The 22,780-nt window shown below is 36.6% G+C and overlaps 1 protein-coding gene across 1 annotated transcript in view; it reads left to right on the plus strand.

Annotated features, from left to right (window-relative positions):
- The window catches only part of LOC132631544 (twinkle homolog protein, chloroplastic/mitochondrial), a 35,054-nt gene that overhangs the window by 522 nt on the left and 11,752 nt on the right, over positions 1-22,780 (plus strand). The window contains exons 2-16 of the mRNA XM_060347114.1: positions 186-328; positions 1,462-1,517; positions 1,609-1,666; positions 1,761-1,874; positions 4,283-4,366; positions 7,177-7,257; positions 11,030-11,095; positions 11,185-11,301; positions 11,633-11,680; positions 11,772-11,857; positions 11,955-12,015; positions 12,775-12,957; positions 13,799-13,930; positions 17,700-17,761; positions 19,752-19,835. Of these exons, the coding sequence (XP_060203097.1) occupies positions 186-328; positions 1,462-1,517; positions 1,609-1,666; positions 1,761-1,874; positions 4,283-4,366; positions 7,177-7,257; positions 11,030-11,095; positions 11,185-11,301; positions 11,633-11,680; positions 11,772-11,857; positions 11,955-12,015; positions 12,775-12,957; positions 13,799-13,930; positions 17,700-17,761; positions 19,752-19,835 (1,375 nt within the window). The remainder of the gene's footprint in view (positions 1-185; positions 329-1,461; positions 1,518-1,608; positions 1,667-1,760; positions 1,875-4,282; positions 4,367-7,176; positions 7,258-11,029; positions 11,096-11,184; positions 11,302-11,632; positions 11,681-11,771; positions 11,858-11,954; positions 12,016-12,774; positions 12,958-13,798; positions 13,931-17,699; positions 17,762-19,751; positions 19,836-22,780) is intronic.

The raw sequence follows: 22,780 nt of genomic DNA on the forward strand, positions 1-22,780 counted from the left end.
TCTGCATTGCTGGAACACGAAACCCTTTTCCATACAACCACTTCAAAAAAACTTACTTATATATATATATATATATATATATATATATATATATATATATATATTTGCAAAAAGCTTCCTGGATAAACTTAAATAAACACAAAAGCCTGGTTTGTTATTGTAAATTATTTTTTAAATAATTTCAGTTTCTGGAGTAATGGTGGAAGACCCAACGGAGGAAATTGCGGAGTCAGAACACGTGATGGCACTGAAGCAGAAATTGAGCCAGATTGGAATAGATATTGGTTCTTGTGGACCAGGCCAATACTCCGGTTTGCTTTGTCCAATGGTGAGTGAGTTCCTAAGAGCTCTTTTGCTAGCCTTTTTTTAAACAACATTTTGTATGTGTCTTTATTGTTTAACTAGAAATAAAGTAAGAGAATGTTACTTTGATCAGGGAACTGAGTTGGAAAACTGACCTGCTAGAATTTGTCTTGCCCTGGTCTTCTGGGATGACAAAATATTGAAATCATATTAATTTATATCTTCGCACTCTTATGGTAAATAAGAAGTAAGAACTGAGTTCATTAAGAAATTGCCAAGTCAACATATCGTTTAGAAATGAAAAAAGAAGATGAACAAGGATCAATTTGGGATCCAATTTATGCAAGTTTATAATGATTATACACATCATTAGTTAATTTTACTCATCTTTTGTTTAAATAAAGCCAAATCGCGTTATTCACTTTAATTGTAGAGTTTCATAGAATTAATCAGGGAAACTCTAGGGAAACTCTACGGTATCTGATATCATTGTAGGATCTAACCAAAAACCTGTTAGATATATCCAGACAAGAGGATGAAGTGTTAAATAAACTTAGTCTTCATATCGGAAAATGCACCTTTACAACTATATTTTCTATGACTATGTTGTTGATTGTAATTCAAGCTATGATGACTTGAATTTCTTACAGCAGGTTGACTTTGCAGAAAAAATTGAGATTTCAATGCATGCATGATCACCTTGTTGGAGTGACAAATTTTTCCTGATTTGATTTGGAACTGAAATAGAGTTAGGGAGGTGAATGGTTGGATGTAAAATTGTAAATTATAAATGCTTACAACCCTTTCAATGATTAAAAGTGAATGGAGCTATTGCATTCTTAAGTAGAATGATAAAAGAAATGAAGTTAAAAAAGGAAAAACACTTACTGTACGAACTACGAAATAGAAGAAAAGAGTTTCAAAAAAAAAAAAGAAAATTTCAGTTTCAAAAAAATGATAGTTACAGATGCTCCTTCTGGTAGTTGAATTTTTTCTTAGAAAATTTTGATTCATTTTTGATCAGGGCTGAGAAATAAATTAAACGTGGTACTATGGTTATATGAGTTTAAACTTTTACAAATTGTTTAGTATTATTGCATCTAGAAGGCGCTTAGAATGTCCTATATTGACATTTAGTGCAATGTTTTTGTTTTGTAGTGCAAAGGTGGGGACTCAAATGAAAAGAGCTTATCTCTCTTTATTACTCAGGATGGGTACCTAACTTCTTACTTTGCATCTCGTTTTTGAGGTATACTTTCTTTCCTCTCTAGCAATATATTGCTAAAGCATGTGAGTGATATATAGGCATGCAGCTACATGGACATGCTTTCGGGCTAAATGTGGATGGAGAGGTGGTACGCGGGTATAACATGGTTTCGATAAGCTCATTAATCCTTTTATGTATCATTTACTTTGACAACTTTTAAATTTGTTTTGCCTTTTTTATGCACTTTCAGGCCTTTGCAGATGTGAGGACAGCTTATGCGGATATGAAAAAGATTGGAAAAGTGAATAAGAAGCACAGACAAATAACTGAGGAGAGTTTGGGGCTGGAACCTTTATGTGATGTGGTATGCTGATCTTTCTTTTTGCTGTTATTTACATTACCCGAAGTGAAATTGAATAATATTTGTATGTGCATGTAGTAGTTGTTTGCTTATGACCTGTGAGTCTGCATCATTTTACTAGCTGTTGGCCATGGGTTGTATTGAGATAAAGTTGTGGTCAAACTTTATTCTCGATTACTACAAGTCGTTTATTATTGATTCATGTATCCTACAAAACTTGGTTAGTCTCCAAGATGCTTGATTTTCCCTTCACCACGTTTTGAGTTGTGCATAGCTTTATTGAACGAAATATAGATAAAAAGCTTTTGAGTCTTTAACTCTTGTGAAGTGGTGACTCTCTTTGTTCTTCTTTTTCTCTTTCTTTATTTTCTACCTCTACTGCTCTCTTGCTTCCTCTCTGTTGCTGTTTGCTATTCCTCTTCATCTTTGCTAGCATTGCTGTTAACAGTGAATAATCCTACACTCGACCCTTCTTTTTTATGATGAATGTTTCATTTGAGACAGTACTAATGCCCTGAACCTATTCTCGGTCTAGCCCAACAGAAGTGTGCTACAGTGCACAGAGTTCATTCCGCTGGATTTCTATTTCAATTTAGGGGTTTTCAAGATAAACAGAAAACCAAACCGAGTTGAAAGATTGAATCAAACCCACTTAAAAAACTGACATACGGTTAATTTGGTGCAGTTTGGTGTTAAATCTAAAAGACTGACATTAACCATACAAAGCTGAAACAAGACCGACCAAACTGACTATATTTATAAAAATTTGGGAAAAGGCACAAATATACCCCTCAACTTTGCGATTTAGAGCATATGTATCCCTCGATAAAAAAATGGTGCATATATACTCCTGCCGTTTCACAAATGGCGCAAATATTCCTTTTTCTCTTGCCAAATTTTTTTAAAAATCATTTAGCTTGTTTTTTAGTTAAAAAATGCCACTTGGCTTTAAAAAAATTAAGTCTACCCAGTCTTTAGTAGACTTATTTTTTTAAAGCCAGTAATTTTTTTTCTGGTGGGTCGGGTTTGGTTCGTTTAAAAAAATGGGTAGACATTTTTTATTTATGAAGCCACAAATATTTTTTAAACGAACCAGACAACCCACTAGAAAAAAATTGCCACGTGGCTTTAAGAAAATAGTCTACAAAAAAAAATGGGCAGACTTAATTTTTTTAAAGCCGCGTGACATTTTTTTGATCAAAAAATAAGCTAAATTTTTTTCGTAAAAAATTCCGTCAACGAAAAGGGTATATTTGCACCATTTGTGTAATGGTAGGGGTATATATGCACCACTTTTTTAATGAGGGATATATTTGCTCTAACGGCAAAGTTGAGGGGTATATTTGCACCTTTGCTCTAAAAAATTTAGTTTATACATATAAATATTTGTTATTTTAAAATTTGTGAATATTTTGTATACATTTTCATAGTTTATAATATTTTATGACTTTGGAATGTGGTTTCAGTGTTTCAAATTTAGGCCTGTTTGTATTCTAATCTCACATGGCGCCCCCTGCCACTCCCAATCTAGTTTAAACAAATGCTCGAATTTTGAAGTTCCTTTCTTGAACGCCTGCTTTGGTTTTTTGGACTTTAAAATTATAGTTGATTTTATGAATTTGTTAAAAGGCTTCTACAGTAGTCATGGAGTAAAACCTTGTACAATTTTTATATGGTGAAATATTAACAAAATAAACTCAAAAGACTAAAGTGTATTCTGTTGCTTCATCATTTGGGTCTTAATATTTTTTTCTTTTGGTTGAAATCTGAAGGATGCCCGGTTTGTCCTGTCTGGTATTAGCAGTGTTCTTGTCTGTTTAAGCAAGCTTTGTAGCGTTCTGTAGACTGCCCTTTTGCTATCTTTGTCTCCAGTTGCAAGGCTATCCTCCACTTTGTTGCCCTCCCTGTGATGGTGCTGCATTTCAAACTTTTCCTTGCCCATATTTTCCTTCTGCATATACCTCCAATTTCCGAGGCAGAACTGTTGTATCTTCACTATGTTGAGAAGCAACAGAGTGAAGTACAAGTTTATAACGTAGTAGCATCTAGAATAGAATCCAGAGCAGCTAAGAAAAATAATCTGGGAACCCTACCTTCCTTGATCCATTCGATACATGCAATTGCTTTTCCTATTCTTCCTGTTGGTTTTACAGAACTTCCTTCTTGTATCAATAAATCATCGCCCATCAATACAAACAGTAGAATTTGTGCCTCTGCGATGTTATTGCTACATTTTCCAAAATGGATAGAAAATGTCTTGGAAAATGCCATTGTGAGGTCTCCAATGTAAATTGCAGGTGCTTTATATTGTTGTCTTCTTTGTCCTCAATATATTGCTTCTTGATTATGTTTTATTTGGACGTGAATTAATGAGCTTTTGATTAGTTGATTTTCTTCTTGCTGCTCTTCAGTTACTCACATACTTTTCTGAGCGAATAATATCGAGAGAAACATTGCGGAGAAATGCTGTTATGCAACGAAGATATGGTGATCAGGTCTGACATCCTGTCATTTTCTTACATTTGCTTATCAGTTTCTGTTGGTGGCTACCATAGGCCCATAGGCATGATCACCTTTTGCCTGCATGCTAGCGCCTTTAAGACAAAGATATACCTCTAAATTATATTCAGTTAAGTGTTCTATCAGATGGTGACGACCGTGACGTACTGACCAGATGAGTATATGTGATTCCACTTGGTACTACGGAAATTGATTAAATCCCTGCCCTTGCATTTGGTTTACGATGGAATATCTCAGAATAATACATCCTTGGATGAGACATCTAGAACGATTTATCCTTAGGTAACAGAATATGATGAGATTCAATATTCTGCTTGGTTAATTGGATTAAACATTTGGAAAATTCCTCGACCTGTCATAATTTTATCTTGTGCTTGGTTAACATAATTTAAACCCTCTCGTAATTTCTGTCCAAAATGTCGTGCATTTTGGATTCGTAACTTAGACCATGAATCTCAGTATCACTTGATGTTTAAGAGGGTGTTTTGGATAAGGTTAAAAGCTAGTCAAATTTGAACCGCTTTTAATCACTTTTTGGCTTATTTTGGTGTTTGGTAACCAAGGGCTTTTACAACCAAAACAAGCCAAAAGGCATAGGTTGGGTGCCCTTATTGCTTTTCAGCTTAAAAGTTGACTCAAGTATTTTACTTTGTTACCCCTTAATTTTTTAATAGTTCCTCAGATTACCTCACTTTACATACACTGAACTCTAGGGTGCTTATTTTCTAAATTTGATTAAATTTATGGGAAACCAATATAGCTTTTGTAAACCAGAACTTATCCAAACTTATGTTTCTCTAAAACACTTTCATCTTTCAACTTTAATTTTCTTGAGAGGTTTTAGCATATTTTGAGGCTAACTTTATTTTATTTGAATTCTAGCGCTGTTTAACTATTTCTTTTTCAACAACGTGGTTTAATTCATTTCATTTGTTTACTGTGAAGTGTTTCCATTATATTTCACTTGTGAATCATAGTTTAATAAAGGGTTGTCCAACCATTGTAGTTTCCTAATTTCAGAAAAAACATTTAATCTAACACTAATATTTTGGAAGGGCTGGACAGGAACAGGGGATTTCTCTCTTGGGAAGCGTGTATTTCCTTTTATCATCTCTTCTGGCTACGTTTATCATCTGTTTAACATTCTACTAACATCAGGATCATCTCTTCTAGCTCAGTCTTACTAATCATTTGCTCAAATTCTTTCATTCTTTCTTTTTATTTTTTTTGGCAAAATTCTTTACAATCTTCTGCCAAATCAAGTGTATCTAGCTTCTAATACAATTGCGGCGTAACTTAAGCTTAGTGTACGATGATGAGAAAGTAAATGTGGTAAGATTAAGACAATACAATGGCGAGAAGTTCTTTGCTTTTGGCCAGAGATAAATCAATTGAGATCGTATGAACTTATTGAGAGAAGAAGATACACCTTGTTAATAGAATTTCCTTTGATAAGTTCAACATATTGGGAATCTGCAGATCGTACTTATTTTTTTTTGTCTGAGGTACGTAAGCAAAAGATATTATCCTAAAAGCATTTGTATACAATCTAGATAAATACTGTGGGAGGTGGGGGTGGGGGGTAGGCTGCGGGGTTGTGGGGATGGGGCTACAGGGGTGGGGGTGAAGATGAGGTGTGTTGGAGGGTGGAAGGACACAATTAATGTGGAATGCCACCTGTGGAACTTGTTTTCCCTACTCGGGAAGGTCATTTTCCTCATTTTTAAGGAACTTGTTTTCGTAGAAAAATGTTATCCAAAAATTTTGAACAACTGAACATGGGAAAATTGGAAAATCTTCCATACCGAACACACCCGATGTTTGTGGAGATGCTGCTTAGGTCATTCATGGACGGATCTCATTTTCTTATGCGAAATTTAGTCCCCCGGTAGAGCAGAAAACCACGTGTTGTTAGATGCTGAGGCTGATCAGCATTTGATGGCTTTTAGGAGGGTATGTGATATCAGTGGCTCAGAAGAGTTCTCAAGGAGCTTAGAAGAGTTCTTGAGGAGCTTAGAATACCAACCAAACACACAATACTGTTCAACGACAGAACAATTTGAACTTAAGGAGCACTGAAAACGACACCGAAAATTGCAGATATTCTATCGAAGGGACTCTTACAGCAGAAACTAGAGTTTCTGGTTCGTAGGTATGGTATGATAGAAATCTATGCACCGACTTCAAGGGGAGTGTTGATAGCAGGGTTTGGTTGTTGAAGTCTTAAGTAAATAAATGTTTGAAAAGTTAAGAGTATTCAAGATATTAAATCTGTTTCATCATTATCTGGTTAGTTGCTCATCATTTTCCGGTTAGCTCCCATTATCCAGGAAGGTTGATATCTATTCTCACCCTAACGTAATTCCTAAACTTTAAAGCAAGAGAATAACCTCTTTTCTATGAAATTCACTAAAGACTTCCTCACAAGGATGATTTTCCATTAAGTTCCGCAAAACTTGTTAGATTTTCCAAGGAAAGCTGTGACCAACCACTTTTTCTCATTTAACATTTCCTTTTCCATTAAAACAAAATCCGAAGATTTTTTTTTCTCTTGACTATATCTTCTCTTGACATCTAAAAAAGCAAGAAATATAGGCCTGCCTGCCATCCACACACTAGAATATATAGAGTTTTTCCGAGAAACTGCTATTGGAGGAAGATCTCCTGGGGAATTTTTGAAAAGAGAGCGAAATAAAACACTATTGTTCCTTTCTCTGCTCAAGGGGCTGCAATAACTCCTTGTCAGTTCTTGACTGTTCAAACATTAATGTAAATTTGTTTTCAGATTGTCATTGCATTCACGTATCGGAGGGATGGAGCACTTGTAAGCTGCAAGTATCGGGATATGGCCAAAAAGTTTTGGCAGGTTAGTGTCAATGTTCTTCATTTGCTAATTTTAACATATTTATTTCAGTTAAAGGTAAAGATAATATGGAGTACTTGTTTTCAAATCATTTTAGTTGAGGCTTCAATCTCATGTTTAATATTCATGTGCTTAACAGAGGCGAAATTAAGAACCTTATGTAAATTTCCGTGGTAAGAAAGGGTGCGCGAAACTTCAATCTAGAATTGAAATACCAAGGTTTTTCACCATTATTCTTGATTCACTTTTGCTTTCTGTTTTGGATTTTCTGTTGGGCTTTAATAGTTGAAGAGTGCTTGAAATTTGGTTCAGTACTTGGTATATGGAACTACTCAGTTATCTAAAAAACTGAGTCCTTTAATTGATAATGCGTCAATCTCTGAAGCGGCAGTTTGATACTTACTAAATCATTACCTCTCTCCTTCTCTAAGTATTCCCTTCCTACTCCTTTTTCGTTCCTCTTTCATCTTTTTCCCGTTCCCACAGGATGATGCCACTTTGAACTTTGACCCTGTCTGTGTACTTACTACACCTCAAACTCAGCTAGTTGGTTGGTTATATGGATTCTCAATATTCATTTGACTCCATTTGGTAGAATACTCAATAAAATGTCTTTTAGACAAGGTAAGGGTTTGCTTGACACTACAGGTTTGTGACATTTTCAGTGACATACAAATCTTTAAACACACTAAAAAGTCTCTTCGTTCAGAATATCAATTTGCTTATTTTACATGTTAAGGTAGAATACATATTCTCTTTCTGGGCTTATTAGTCGAAATGGTTTCTTCTATCTGAATAGAGATATCCCATGTCTTTCTTTTTATTTCAGATTTTGCATACTAGTCTGGTGTTGGTGTTGCTTAATTGAGCATACTTGAGTTACTTTTCTCTTTTTAGATATAATGACTTCAATGATCAATTTTCAATCAGATTTCAAACCCAAAATAAGAAGAATCCAAAGCCAATTTCAAACTGATCCTTTTTCTTCTATCAGCTTAACAATGGTTATTGTTGGTCTGTTATGAATGCCCATCCCTATGGGGAAAGCTGGAATAGTGACGATGTCCTCTTCGTGATGTAAGGATTTGCTTCTTGCTTAAATCTCATCTTCCTTTTCTGATCTATCCAATGGTTGATCGTCTTCTATCAAGTTTTAGAAGTACAAACAAGATGAAATAAATCAAAATATAGATTTTTGTTCAAGAATGAAATCTTATTGGAACAACAACAACAAACCCAGTGTAATCCCACAAGTGGGGTCTGGGAGGGTAGAGTGTACGCATAGCTTACCCCTACCTTGCGAAGATAGAGAGACTGTTTCTGATAGACCCTCGGCTCAAAGAACAGTGCAAAAGAGGCAGTAGCAATAAGCAGAAACAATAACAAGACAATGAGATAACCAAGGCTAAAGGAATAACAAGCAATAAAGTAAGCTACCAATAAGAAATACAAGAATAAAAGTTAGTCCTCTGAGAATGGGAAAAAACTACTTTCGACTATATACTAACCTTCTGCCCTAATCCTCGACCTCCTCCACACTCTCCTATCAAGAGTCATGTCCTCGGTGAGCTGAAGTAGAGTCATGTCCTGCCTAACCACCTCACCTCAATACTTCTTCGGCCTACCTTTACCCCTCCTCAAGCCCACTACAACCAACCTCTCACCTGGGCATCTGCACATCTCCTCTTCACATGCCTGAACCATCTTAGTCTTGCTTCCCGCATCTTGTCCTCCACGAGTGCCACTCCCACCTTGTCTCGAATATCTTCATTCCTAGTCTTATCTCTCCTGGTATGCCCACACATTCATCTCAACATCCTCATCTCTGCCACTCTCATCTTCTGGACATGGGAGTTCTTGACTGGCCAACACTCTGCCCCATATAACATAGTCGGTCTAACGACCACTCTGTATAACTTTCCTGTAAGTCTTGGTGGCACATTCTTATCACACAAAACACAAGATGCGAGCCTCTATTTTATCTGCCCCGCCCTAATACGATGTGTGACACCCTCATCAATCTCCCAATTCCCTTGGATTATTGCCCCCAAATACTTGAAGCTCCCTCTCTTAGGGATGACCTGAGTGTCAAGCCTCCCTTCCACGTTCGCCTCAGGGGTCATGTCACTGAATTTGCACTCCAAGTATTCAGTTGTGGTCCTGCTCAACTTGAAACCTTTTGACTCCAGAGTCCGTCTCCAAACCTCCAGCCTCGCGTTAACTTCATCTCGCGTCTCATCAATCAGTACAATATCATCTGCAAATATCATGCACCATGACACCTCCCCTTGAATGTGTCGAGTCAGTAGGTCCATCACCAATGCAAATAAAAACGAGCTAAGAGCGGATACCTGGTGCAACCCCATCACGATTGGGAAGTGTTCCGAGTCCCCTCCCATAGTTCTGACCTGGGTCTTAGCACCATCATACCAGTGTTGTCAAAGGCGCGCTTAAAGCGCTTAGGCCCTGAAGCGTGGCTCAAAACATGTTGAGCGCTTCGCCTCGCTTTATGTGCGCTTCAGTGTCATCATCAAGGCTCTAAGACACACTTTTCCTTGCCAGTGAGCCTCTCTTGAAGAGGTGACACTAGATAATTGATATTTCACTTTATTTTAATGTTTTTACAACTTCTTTTTCCATATATTTGTTATTTATGCTTATTAATATTAGTCTTTGTCTAAACATATATATATATATATTTGTATTTTTGCACCATTGCGCCTTTTTTCATTAAAGCCCGCGCTTTATTTGCGCTTTGCGCTTAAAGCCCCAGTTGTTTGCGCTTTTCGCTTTTGATAACACTGCATCATACATGTCCTTAATCGCCCTAGTGTAAACTACAGGAACACCACTAGTCTCTAAACATCTCTATAGAATCAATCTCTTTTATGGCTTTGTCGTATGCTTTTTCTAGGTCTATGAAAACCATATCCTAGTCCCTCTTCTTCTCCCTATATTGCTCCACTAACCTCCTTACAAAGCGAATGGCTTCTGTGGTTGATCGCTCTAGCATGAACCCGAATTGGTTCTCGGAAATAGACACACCCCTCCTCATTCTCGGTTCCACCACTATCTCCCAAACTTTCATCGTGTGGCTTAGCAACTTGATGCCCTTATAATTGTTACAGTTTTGGATATCACCCTTGTTCTTGTACGATTGAATCATCGTATTGAATCTCCATTCTTTGCGGTCCTAAGGATGACATTAAACAGCCCTGTAAGCCACCCCAAGCTTGCCTACCCGCGTTCTTCCAAAATTCCATCAGGATTTCGTTTGGCCTGGCCGCTCTTCCCCTGTGCATCTTACGCATAGCCCCCTCCACCTCTTCAACCATTACACGCCTACAAAACACAAAATCTCGATGGCTCTCGGAGTGCTCCGGCTCGCCCAACACAATGTTCCTATCCCCCTCTTCATTCGAGAGTTTGTGGAAGTAAGTCTGCGATCTGTGCCTAATACGATCCTCATCCGCCAACATTACACCCTCCTCATCTTTGATGCATTTCACTTGGTCTAAGTCCTGAGCCTTCCTCTCTCTCACTTTGGCTAGCTTGTACAGCTTCTTGTCCCCTCCTTTGTCCCAAGTTCTAAATCTTATTGGAACTGTATTACAATTTCATATTTCATGTAAATTGTTATTTTATGTGCTAAAGTTTTGTTCTGTCTTGTTTTGGATATGTTTTTAGTTGAATTATTGGGATTCTGCATTTATTTTTAACCTCATTATTGTACTATTAATTTGTTGAACCTCATTATTATGTTGCTAATTTGCAGGAAGCTGATACATTAAAAATATTTTATGGTCTAGACGATATAAAAGGAGCAAGTGATATCATCATTGTAACTTCTGATTCACTCATCACTCGACTCGTGAAAACTTTAACCTTTTCATTTCTGATAATATCTATTGCCTACTGCTTTTATGTTAGGTTGAGGGTGAGATGGACAAGCTTGCCATGGAAGAAGCTGGCTTTCGGAACTGTGTGAGCGTTCCTGATGGGGCACCTCCATCTATTTCGGATAAAGACTTGCCACCTGTAGATAAGGTTTCTGTTCTATAGTTTGTCCTAAAAATGAATTCTTAAGTAATTCTTTATCATCAAAACTTTTGTATATTTGGATCTGGTATCTAACTTTTGCTAATATGGGTGTCATGTCTTAGCTCACTTCTCATGCATAATAAAACATATGCTCACTTCTCATAGAATTTGTATTTACCATGTATCCTCATCCACATTCTGCTGCTTTTGCTCCATCCTTTATGAGAGTGCAGAGGCAGCACAGCGGAGAAGAGCTGTGCACCTTATTGGTATAATTAGCTAACATCTTAATATATGCTGGACCTAATGCTCCTTTTTGGATATTTTGTGAATCTAGGACACAAAGTATCAGTATCTTTGGAACTGCAAAGAGTATTTAGAAAAGGTTTGCAGACTCCTATTTGCTTTTATGTTTCCTATGTTTATTATGCATCAATCATGCAACAAGAATTTTTTTGTTCTTTCACCATTTATAGGCATCTCGCATAATACTGGCAACTGATGGTGATCCACCTGGCCAAGCATTAGCTGAAGAACTTGCCCGCCGCTTAGGGAGAGAAAGGTGTAGTATAGTTTTATTCCAGTACGGATGATGGTAGTTTAGATAGTATTATAGCTTAATAAAGAGTCCTCTCAACCTTTTCTCTTTGACTATGTAGGTGCTGGCGAGTCACATGGCCGAAAAAGAGGACTATAGACCGTTTCAAAGATGCAAATGAGGTCCTTCATGCATGAAATTTTCTTACCTATTTGTTTGTAGTTGAAAAAAGAAAGAAATTCATGAATCAGATCTTTTGTCATACTCTGTGAGTCTTCTGATTTGTGATTGATAGTTGTGTAGTTCATCGAGGTCTCTTGGTTGGAATTTGTTCTGTTCAATTTTATGTGTTTTGATATTTGATAGTCTGTAAGTCTACAGTTAATATCAGTCTTGTTAAGCTTGCTGTAGTTTCAAGCACTAGTAAAATTGAGAGTTGTTTCAAATGGTGTTTAGCTTGGTTTTCAAAGTTGTATCTGTTTGCAAATATTGTTAGCATAACTGATTTGTGTTCTCTCAATGAAATATTACCAGCAGTTACTGTCACAGTTATGTAATTCTATAGTCGGTTTATCTCATGCCTACTCAATAACGTCCTTCCTGAGGCAAAATGGAAACCTCCTTTTGTATAAATATGGACAGGAGGTGATCTATGCTTATGATTTAGCATGCGTGGGTCTGTGTTTAAACTTCTAGATGCAAATTGTTTTATCATTATCAAAAGAGGCAAATAGTTTTATCAAAAGATGCAAATAGTTTTATATTGTATACTGGATTCCTTGTAACCTATTTCCAGCCGTTATGTGTTTCCGTTTACCAACTGATAATACTTTTCTAGTTGTCTTTACTCATCTTAGTGCATCAAAGATACTCATTTCACCTGTGCTCACTATTACTCTCTAGTACCTCAAGTTAATCTTTCTGCATTTGGGCATTAATAGGTACTTATGTATCTGGGGCCTGGTGCACTGAGGGAGGTTATTGAAGGTGCAGAGCTGTACCCAATACAAGGATTGTTCAACTTTAAAGATTACTTTACTGAGATTGATGCATATTATCACCAAACAATTGGCTACGAGCTTGGGGTTTCAACTGGATGGAGGTCCTTAAATCAACTATACAATGTGAGTAGGTTCTTATTTGGGAACCGAGTGTATATCTCTAGCCTCGCAGTACTGAAATAGGATAGCGATAAATGTGTATTCATGCCAGGTATGCCAGCTACACTGTAGTGGTTTGTGATTTACCAATTAGATTTGACAGTAAGGTAAAGAAAGTTTAATGGAATTATTTTCTTTTTGGGTATACTTTTGGAGCATATATGATATCCCAGTTAGCATAGATGATCTTTTTTATTGAGATTCTCTACATTTTTTTATACACTTTGTATGAGAGGATTTTTGTATAACTTGTAAGATTATTTACTTAAATCAAGTCCCCAAGGAGGTGGTCTAGCGGTTGAAAAGTTGGAGTAGCAACCTAACCAAAGTTTGAACCCAACATAGGAGACACTAGGTTAGTTCTTCTCATCTGCTTAATCCTTAGTCGGCTGAATTACCTGGTACTCCTGTTGGTCGGAAGTAATAGGTACCTGGTGGAGATTAGTGGAGGTGCACAAGCTAACCTGAACACCAGCGTTATCCAAAGTTACTTAATCAAAAGGCAAAAAGGTAATGTAGGGAACAGAAAAAAAGACGAGGAGGGATTCTGGGGAATGGAAAGGAATGGCACGGTGTTTACTGGCCTTGTGACACTAGTATATTACCTAACAAAGGTACTGAAGTAAAGAACCAAAATGACAAAACTGTCCCTGAGATATGATACATAATCCAATTCTTCAGCATAACATTCTGAATAAGTATATACTTTAGATTGCGACTTATTATTGGCATATCGGCATGATAACAAAACATGAATTTCTGCAGAGTGGCTGATTTTTATTTCTTTCTTCTTGATTCTTTACAGGTTGTGCCTGGAGAGTTGACTATTGTTACAGGAGTCCCGAACTCTGGGAAGAGTGAATGGATTGATGCTCTTTTGTGCAATCTCAATCACAGTGTTGGCTGGAAATTTGCACTTTGCTCTATGGAAAATAGGGTAGGCACTTTTGCAGCTGTTTCTCATCATATCGAACTGGGATAAATGAGAGATTGAATTCATAAACATTAGATGCAGAATTGTTTTTGCCGCCACGGTTTCCTAGATGAGGCTTGTCATAAATGGATCCTAAGAAGCTTCTTAACTGTTACTTCCCTCTAGAAAGATTTATTGGTAGTATAGTGTTGCAGGATGTCATGCAATGGATAACATATTTCTGCATCATCTGGCTCCTCTATTTTACTTCAAAATTGGAGTTCCAAGATATATAACCTGCACAAGCATTAAATTCCTCTAAGTTTTATGGGGTGCTTCTGAAAAAAAAAACAAAAATAACAAGTGATTTGTTTTTGTGCCCTGGTTCTTGGTTGAAGATCGCCTAGATCCCTAAATCATTCTGCTATTTTGATAAGCATAACTAATGTTTTACTCATATTGTACTAGCTAGGTGTTTAGAGAATGATTAAGTCAAACCATTATCAGTCCTACTTGTGTTTACAAGCTTGTTTGGTTTGTATAATTGGCCTGTTTTGGTAAGGTGCTTTAGTGATAGTTTTATCAACACCGTTAATCAACTATTCATGTGTGAGTTTTACAATCACATGTGGATTTATATTACCGGTATGAAGCCTAAGAAAGTTCATCCTCCCCATATGCTGGGTGGCGTTAGATACGAAAGGGTTCCCGCATCTTAATGGATGATGATAGTAAAGAAGCTAGTACAAGAGAATCACATTCAGATAGGTAGTTGAGCATTGACTCGCTCAAAGACAAGTCAATACAACTAGTGCATACTACAAAGAGGACCTGAGTTGATATTGCGTCATTGTGTGTCTACAAGAGATTAAATAGACGAGAAAAGGCTAGTGAATTGGAACATTGAGTTGTCGATAAAGAAGCCAACAGAGTTACTGGATACCTTAGAGAGGGCAGAGTTGATATTCACCCAAGTTGATCAGACATTTGTTATTAAAATATCATGGTCTTATGGCATATGTAAAAATATGAAGAGAGAATTATCTTAGAGCTAGTATTTATGGTTAAAGTTGAAGTAAAACGAATTGGTGATAGGGGCGAGGATTTGACCACTACGGTTCAACATATCTACTAGATGTATATCGTCGAAATATGGATATTAAGTCGTGCAGCACTAGAGAAGATTGTAAATAGTTACATTGGACAAAAGGTACAAGTATCACAAACAGGGATAAACTGAAAGAAGATTGTCCGAGATGGTTTGACCATGTCTTGCATTGATATCCAAAAGCATTGGTTTATAGGTGGTGACATTTGGTGATGGACGGTATTAAAAGGATACGAATCACATGAAAGAAAATTGTCTCAAAAGAATTTCAATCTCTCAAAAAGTTAGCAGATCACCATTGGGTTTTGTCTTATATTAGTGCAGTTGGGTGTTATATGAAAGGGTTCCCGCATCTTAAAAGGACGATGGTAGTAAAAAAAAAAAACTAGTGCAAGAGAGTCAAATTTTGATATTATTCTCGAAAAAGAGTCAAATTTAGATAGGTGGTTGGAGCGTTGACTCAGTGAAAGAGAAGTCAATACAATTAGTGGATACCATAAAGAGCAGGTACTTTAGATATTGTGTCATTGCATGTCTGTCACGCCCCAAACCTTGGTGGAACAGATTGGCACCCGGTGCCTTAACCTTGACTGATGGACCAATTTTACATGTGTTCATAAACGTGACTAATGCGTATTTGTGGAAAAGGAACATTTCATAAAACATTTTATCTTCTAAAAAAAATATAAGTATTCATATAAGCCATGTGAGTCTGCATTTGAAATCACAAAATGAAACGTGATATCTTTCACATTTTGCGGTATCTGAAGTCGGCTCCAGGGAAAGGTTTGCTTTTCTCTAAATATGGTCACCTCCAGATAGAAGCTTTTACAGATGCGGATTGGGTTGGATCTTTAGATGACATAAGATCTTCGTCCGGTTACTGTACACTCGTAGGAGGGAACCTAGTTACTTGGAGAAGTAAGAAGCAAAGTGTAGTAGCAAGATCAAGTGCAGAAGCACAATATAGATTGTGAGCTTCTTTGGCTACAAAGTTACGGGAAGAACTGAGATTGTCTGAAAAGGGAAACTTCCCCTGTACTGCTAAAACAAAGCTGCAATCAGTATAGCTCAGAATCCTGTTCAACATGTCCTAACAAGACATATTTAAATTGATTGATTCCTCATCAAAGAGGAAGTTACTAGTGGCACCTTGAGTTTATGCACCGTTAGAAAAACAGCTAGCGGATGTGCGTAAAAAAGGCCTTAACAACTTGATCAAAACACAAAAGGCCTCAACAAAAGGAATTTTCATACTCTGGTTTGCAAGTTGGGCATGTTCGACATCTTTGCTCCAATTTGAGGGGGAGTGTATATTTATTTTTTTGTTACCTTGTCAAAAAAAACTTAAAAGAAGACTTTATTTTTTCTTTTCCTAGCGTAATTATAGGAATAGAATATTTTCTTTTATTGTAATTGATTGTCTTTCTCTAATCAGTTAGGATTCGCTTGTATAAATACCCCATCTTATGGGATGTAAAGACATACTGATATACAAAGAAGCCTTTTCTTCTTTCTCAAATTCTACAGATCCACTTATGTTAGGTGGGTTGTTTGGAAGGAGTTGTTTTAGCATGTTTAGAGATTTGTATGTCAATGTTGAAAACTTGAAATAAATGTGAGATGTAGAGAATCTTCTGTGTTAGAGAACATTTGATTTGTCTTAAAAAGACAAATTATTGAGGACTGTAATTGTTAGACATCCCACATCTCCTTATATCGTCTTGAGCAATCCTCGCCTCATGAGCTACCTTTTGGGGTTGAGTTAGGCCCAAAATCCATTTTTATCATGGTATCAAAACCATACCCATCCCAATTTCGGTTTACCCACTATTGGGCCTCCATATTGTGGTGTTCACGCTTCAGTTGGCAAGCCTGGATGTGCAAGGAGGTGTTACAAGTCCGACATCAGTTGGGGGATGACAATTTTGTCTCCTTATATGGTCTTGGAAACTCCTCACCTTGAACTAGCTTTTGGGATAGAGTTAGGCCTATAGTCGATTTCTTATAGTAATGAACGAGTTAAGGTGGACTATAATCGATTTTGAGAATTCATATAGCCGAACCCAACCCGCTTGTGATTGTGGCATATGTAGTGTTGTATCGACCATGTTAATTTTTATTGTTTGATTATTATGTGACAAAGTCAAGCTTTGGGCTAATAATGACAGGTATACCAATGAAAGTTAATTAATTTCAAGTAGATTATTCAATAGCCACTTATTAGAATAATCAGATTCGATTTTTACTGTCAAACCAAGTACATCCTACATCCAGAATTCTAGTGAAAAAAGATAAAAATATAGTTAAAACAAATATTTCAACTCGTATAATTTCGTTTTGGACCAATGTTAACTCTTGCGTTATTATGTTGCCACCCCAAATGCCTCAAAGGTGAACTGTAGTTACAACAGTTCCCCAATCATTTTCTTGAGTTTTATCACACAATCTGTTTAGTCTTTCTTCAATGCTAAATGCGAGCTTTAAAATCTGCCAGACATCTGTTTTACAGCTCAGCCTTCACCTTCGACTAAATATTGCCTCATAAAATTAGGGCATTCCACTTTTTTCTATTCTGTCAGAGTAAGGAACAATTTACCCTTCAGCGCCTTTACACTTTGCCCATTTGTGTTTGCTCGTTTTGTTTTGTTTTTCTTACTTTCTATCTGTTTTACTGATCTGTAGGTACGAGAGCATGCTAGGAAACTTTTGGAGAAACACATAAAGAAACCTTTCTTTGATGTGAGGCAAGTAGGAAACATCCTATAATTCTTAAGTCTCTTTGTCATTTTCTTTTTACTATTGCTACATGTAGGCAAGATGCCTAGCAACATACTTTTTGCATTACACTTTTTAAATTACATATTCAGTAGCATTGAGAAGACGGAGATGGTGATAAGTTGCATATTTGTATTCTAAATTGTTTAATAGAATGCAGTATCATTCAGGGTATTGATTTTATAAAATTTTTGAATAGACAAAGAATGTAAGTGCTATGTATGTTTAGAAGCTGTTTGACAACTGTATTCATGTGGAATAGGAGAAAACATAAAACTCTCATGTTGTTTTTATATCTTTTGATTATTTAGTAGTTAAATAAAATGGAAGCAACCAAAGAGAAGATGTGGAAGAGTACCTCATTTTATATCTTTTGTTCATTTAGAAGGGTAAGAAATAAGGGGACTTTTTGAAGGAGCAAGAGTCCAACTACGAGTGACGAGTTCTATCTTGTTGCTTTTGTATTCTTCATGTGAAATGGACTATGTGTATTTGAGGAATAACCTCTTATTTCTAGTTCTCTTTGGTGCATCTGTGACATTCCTGGTTTTACAGATCACTCGGTGTTGTTCGTAAGGAATCATGTTGTAGATTCTGTACTTTTTGGTATATTGCTTGTATTCGGTAGGTTTTCCCATTATTAATAAAACTATTTTCCTTGTCAAAAATAATTTCTTTGTGTAAACTGGATTTATCCATATGTTTCCATAGCTAGCTAGTCTTTTGGAACACGTAATGGATTTTGTAACTTTTAGCGTATATAATCATAATACCATGTTGGTGTAGTAATAATGACTAATGAGTTAATGAATTCTTGAAATAAAAAAATTAGATAGTTAATCATAACTTTCACCATGAGAACTGGTTCATGCAACTGGATTTAGCCCAAATATCATCAGCTGGAAGATAGGGTTTGAAATGATTGCCTCATTGATTTATCCTGATAAAAATGTTATACCTGATCCCATTTCCAAAAAATTGTACCTGATTGCAAAGTTAAATGTTTTAAGGGAAAGAAACACATTATTTCAAACTAAATAAACTCTGAGAACAAAAAGTTCAACTTTAAAATGTTATTGGTTAGAACAACTTGTTTCTGATTGGATTCTTCTGCAAAAGCCTCCAGGACTCTCAGTTGAGTGCATTATACCAAGGCCCCTCAAGCGACATAAGAATGACAATATCAGTGGTGATTGAAAGGGTTAGTGCAATGTAGAACCTATCTACAAAATGGGGATAAGTCCTCTGTAGAAAATAATACTACCATTACAATTTTTTTTACTGTTGCAATGGGCAAAACCTACTATAACCGCGTGCTTGTGTTACTTGCATAAAATGGATCATAACTAGCACTGTTGTGCCGTTAGTATCTGGTTGTGATCTATTACAAGCATTCTCTGTATGGTTAGTCCTAATTTAGTAAAGTTACATTTTGTAATTAATAATGGCCGAGAGGTGCACACAATGTTTATATTTGAGAAGTATTTAGGTGTCGGGTTTATCTCTCCTGTGTGGTTTGCGAACTATTGCACAGGAGCTGGGTTTACCCTGTGCGCACCCGAAGGGTAGCGGCTGCGGGTTCCCATGTCATAAAAAAAAAAGTATTTAGGTGTCATAAACAGATTTGGTCCCCATTCTTGCAAATGTGTGGCACAGGTTTGAAGCCTTCATTCTTGGCAAGCATAGCCTGCAGGATGGACAGACAGCCTCTTTTCTAATTTTCTAGTATATCAACCCACTATACCTTCTGTGTGCGCTGGTCCATGAAGGCGGGATAGTCATATCCTGCTACTGTATTTGTTTATAAAGCTTTCGTTATTCTTCTCTTTCAGTTTTTTCCTTTTAGCAGAACCTGACTTCTGTTGCACAAAAGAAATATCTTAATCATACTTGTGCGTTCATTTATATTTTATTTTTTTGTGAATTTGTATGTTAATTTTTCGACCATTCCCAATGCAGATATGGGGAATCTGTTGAACGGATGAGTGCTCAGGAGTTTGGAGAGGGAAAGCAATGGCTTAGTGATACTTTTTTCCTCATAAGGTGATGGTGGCAGTTTCTTGAAATATGAATCTTGACGCTTGCCTAATGATCTGAGTGACCTCTATTTGGAACTGACATATGTTCTCTAAGTTTACTATCCTTGTTTCAAAGTTTGTTTTTAATGACAAATCCTGGATCAACTGATAGTGGATCCACTTTTAAGGATGCCAATCAGTTAGGATTTAGTTGTTAGGAATTCTTTTTCTTAACATGTTTTGAATAGGTAGTATTCGAGATATTAGGAATCCAGTTTTATCTTTTGTGTCCCACATCAGTTGAGAGAATGGTAATTGTCTCCTTGTTTGGTATTGAGCAATCCTCACCTCGTGAGCTAGCTAGCTATTGAGGCTGAGTTAGGCATAAGGTGCATTTTCTTAACATGGTACAAGAGCTAGACCCATTGCCATTTCTTGTTTTGCCCAATATTAGCGCCCCATCTTATGTTGCCATGCAATAGATATCCAACCTAGGCATGCGACAGGGTATTAGATCCCGTATTGGCTTGAGTGTATGGGCTGTTGTCTCCTTATATGGTCTTGAGGAACCCTTTTAAAAATAATGTTCTTGGCAATTCTTACCTCATGAGTTAAGTCTTTAGGGTTGAGTTAGGTTCAAAATCCATATTTCTTTACGGTGATCAAGCAACAAAATGATGTGAACGAGGGGTTATTGCTTTTAATGGGTGAGGCAGTGCAATTTGGAAGAAGAGCACATTTCAAATAGTGAGGTCCTAAGACTCAAGTGAGAAAGGGTCTCTTCTTTGCATCTAACTTTAAAACTAGAAAAAGAAAGAGAGAGAGAGAGAGTGGAAAATATGGCCTTTTTCTATCTGACTGTTCTCCATGCATCTTCAATAATCTCTTCGTTGTTTTCTTCTTGTTCTCCTGGTGTGCAAGTCATCATGTTGTTGCTACTGTACTTCTCTTCTACTTCTTAAATCTCTCAATGATTCCTTTATTAACTTTTCTTGTCCATTCTTTACGGAGTAGGTAAAAGCGAAAAGCAAAAAAATAAGTCATAGTCTACTGGGGCTGTAAGTGCAAAGAAAAATTTAAGCGTGAGCTTTAACAAACAAAGGCATTTATCAGGAAAAAGTTAGGTGTGCGCGTGGCAAGCAGAAATCACTACAAATACTAACAATAAAAAATATACTTTAATGAAATATATGAATTGAAACTCACGTAAATCAAGTTTAAAAATATTTTAAATCTCTAATTTGGATGAAAAGATGTAAGTTTATGCTTTCTCGAGCTAGCTTTCTTATACTAAAATTATTATTCATAATCACTAAAATTTCGCACCCAAGGGTGTGGCCTAGTTGTCAATGAAGTGGGAGGTTCTCCTCAAGTTCAAATCTCAAGTGCACCCAGTATTTTATGCTTTTTAATCATATCAATGTAGAAATGAGTATGTTGGTAAGGCAGTGTCGGATTCCTCATTTGTAATGTGTAGGATACAAGCAATCTTTTGTTCCGTGCAATAGCCTTTCTCATCTTTTTTTCTTTGCATGGAGAAGGTAACAAAATTGGTTTCTTATGTTTGGGGGTAGGTCTAAAATAGTCCCTAATATACTTCTGACTAGTTTAGGTCTCTCAAGTTTGTCAAAATTGAGCACTTTTAATCTCAGCCAAATATTTAACAAAATCCGGTTAGATTTAACGGGAACAGTGAAGAAAAAGATTTGCCTCTCTACCTTTCAAAGTAGGGGTAAGGGCTGCGTACACTCTACCCTCCCCAGTTGTCGTAGTGAAGAAAAAGATTTAATTAGAAACACCAGGAAAGTCATGTCAAACTCAGAAACTTCAACACCAAAAACTGCACCAAGACACTAGACAAAATAGCAGAAACTGAATCTCAAGAAACTTCACTAGACGCCGAAAATAAACCAAAAGTAGCAGAAACCTTCAAATGTGAGTTCACGGGTAAATCTTTTTTTTTTTTTTTCCAAGTTCCCATTAAATCTAAAAATCAAAAAGTTGGTTAAATATTTGACGGAGACGAACAGTGCTAACTTTTGGCAAGCTTAAAGGACCAAAATTGCTCAGGGATATATTGAAGGGACTATTTTTTTTGAAAAGGTAATTAAACATTTTGTTAACCATTTTACAAAAACCTATTCCTGAAAAGTTTCTATAAGATTTAGAATGTGCTGTTCATCCTTTACATACTGAAGATTACACCAAAAAGCCAACGACCACAAACATTTGTATTTGAGCTTCTGCACAGTATCTGTTATCCCTTTCAACATTTGCCATTCCTTTCTTTCCATATGACCCAACAAACACAAGCAGGTATTGTATTCCAATTCTTCTTTAATGATTTACTGATTCCTTTAAGTCCCAAGCAGTTTAATAGCTGAGTATGGCATAACAGAATGTACCCTAAATAAGGTGAGGAATGAGGACCAGATATGGCCGGTCACTGGAAAATGCAAAAGAGATGGCTGTAGCTTTCCACCTCTCTATTACGGATAAAACACCAACTGTGAATTGTGAGGCAAGCTTCATGAGTGGCCAACCACATAAAATAACTATGACTTTGTTAGGGTGCTTTTGATTTCCACGACTGCTTCCATGACCAATATGTTGTGTTGTCACTCACACTTCTTGATCGCCTTATAGTATGATTTAACAGTTGCTGCTTTGTCCATACGATGCAATTGTCAGCGTTTGCATTTATACACACACACTATAAATCTTTTAACATAAGAACTATTCTGGGAATTTCCCAATCAAAAACAATTCTTCTAAAACTTATGCACCAAGAGCTTCTACTCCAAGATTGTGAGACAAAGCAACCTGCATTATTCATGAGTCCATAAAAATCCTAATACCTAATCTTTAATTGTGAGGTCCTATCCAAGCATCATGCTAAAATCTTGTGTTTCTAATCCTGCCATAGCCAATCTTGACCTTTGTGTAAGCTTGAAAAAGTGGCCAAAAGCT

The sequence above is a fragment of the Lycium barbarum genome, chromosome 3 (assembly GCF_019175385.1).
Source record: "Lycium barbarum isolate Lr01 chromosome 3, ASM1917538v2, whole genome shotgun sequence".
Classification (NCBI taxonomy): Eukaryota; Viridiplantae; Streptophyta; class Magnoliopsida; order Solanales; family Solanaceae; genus Lycium; species Lycium barbarum.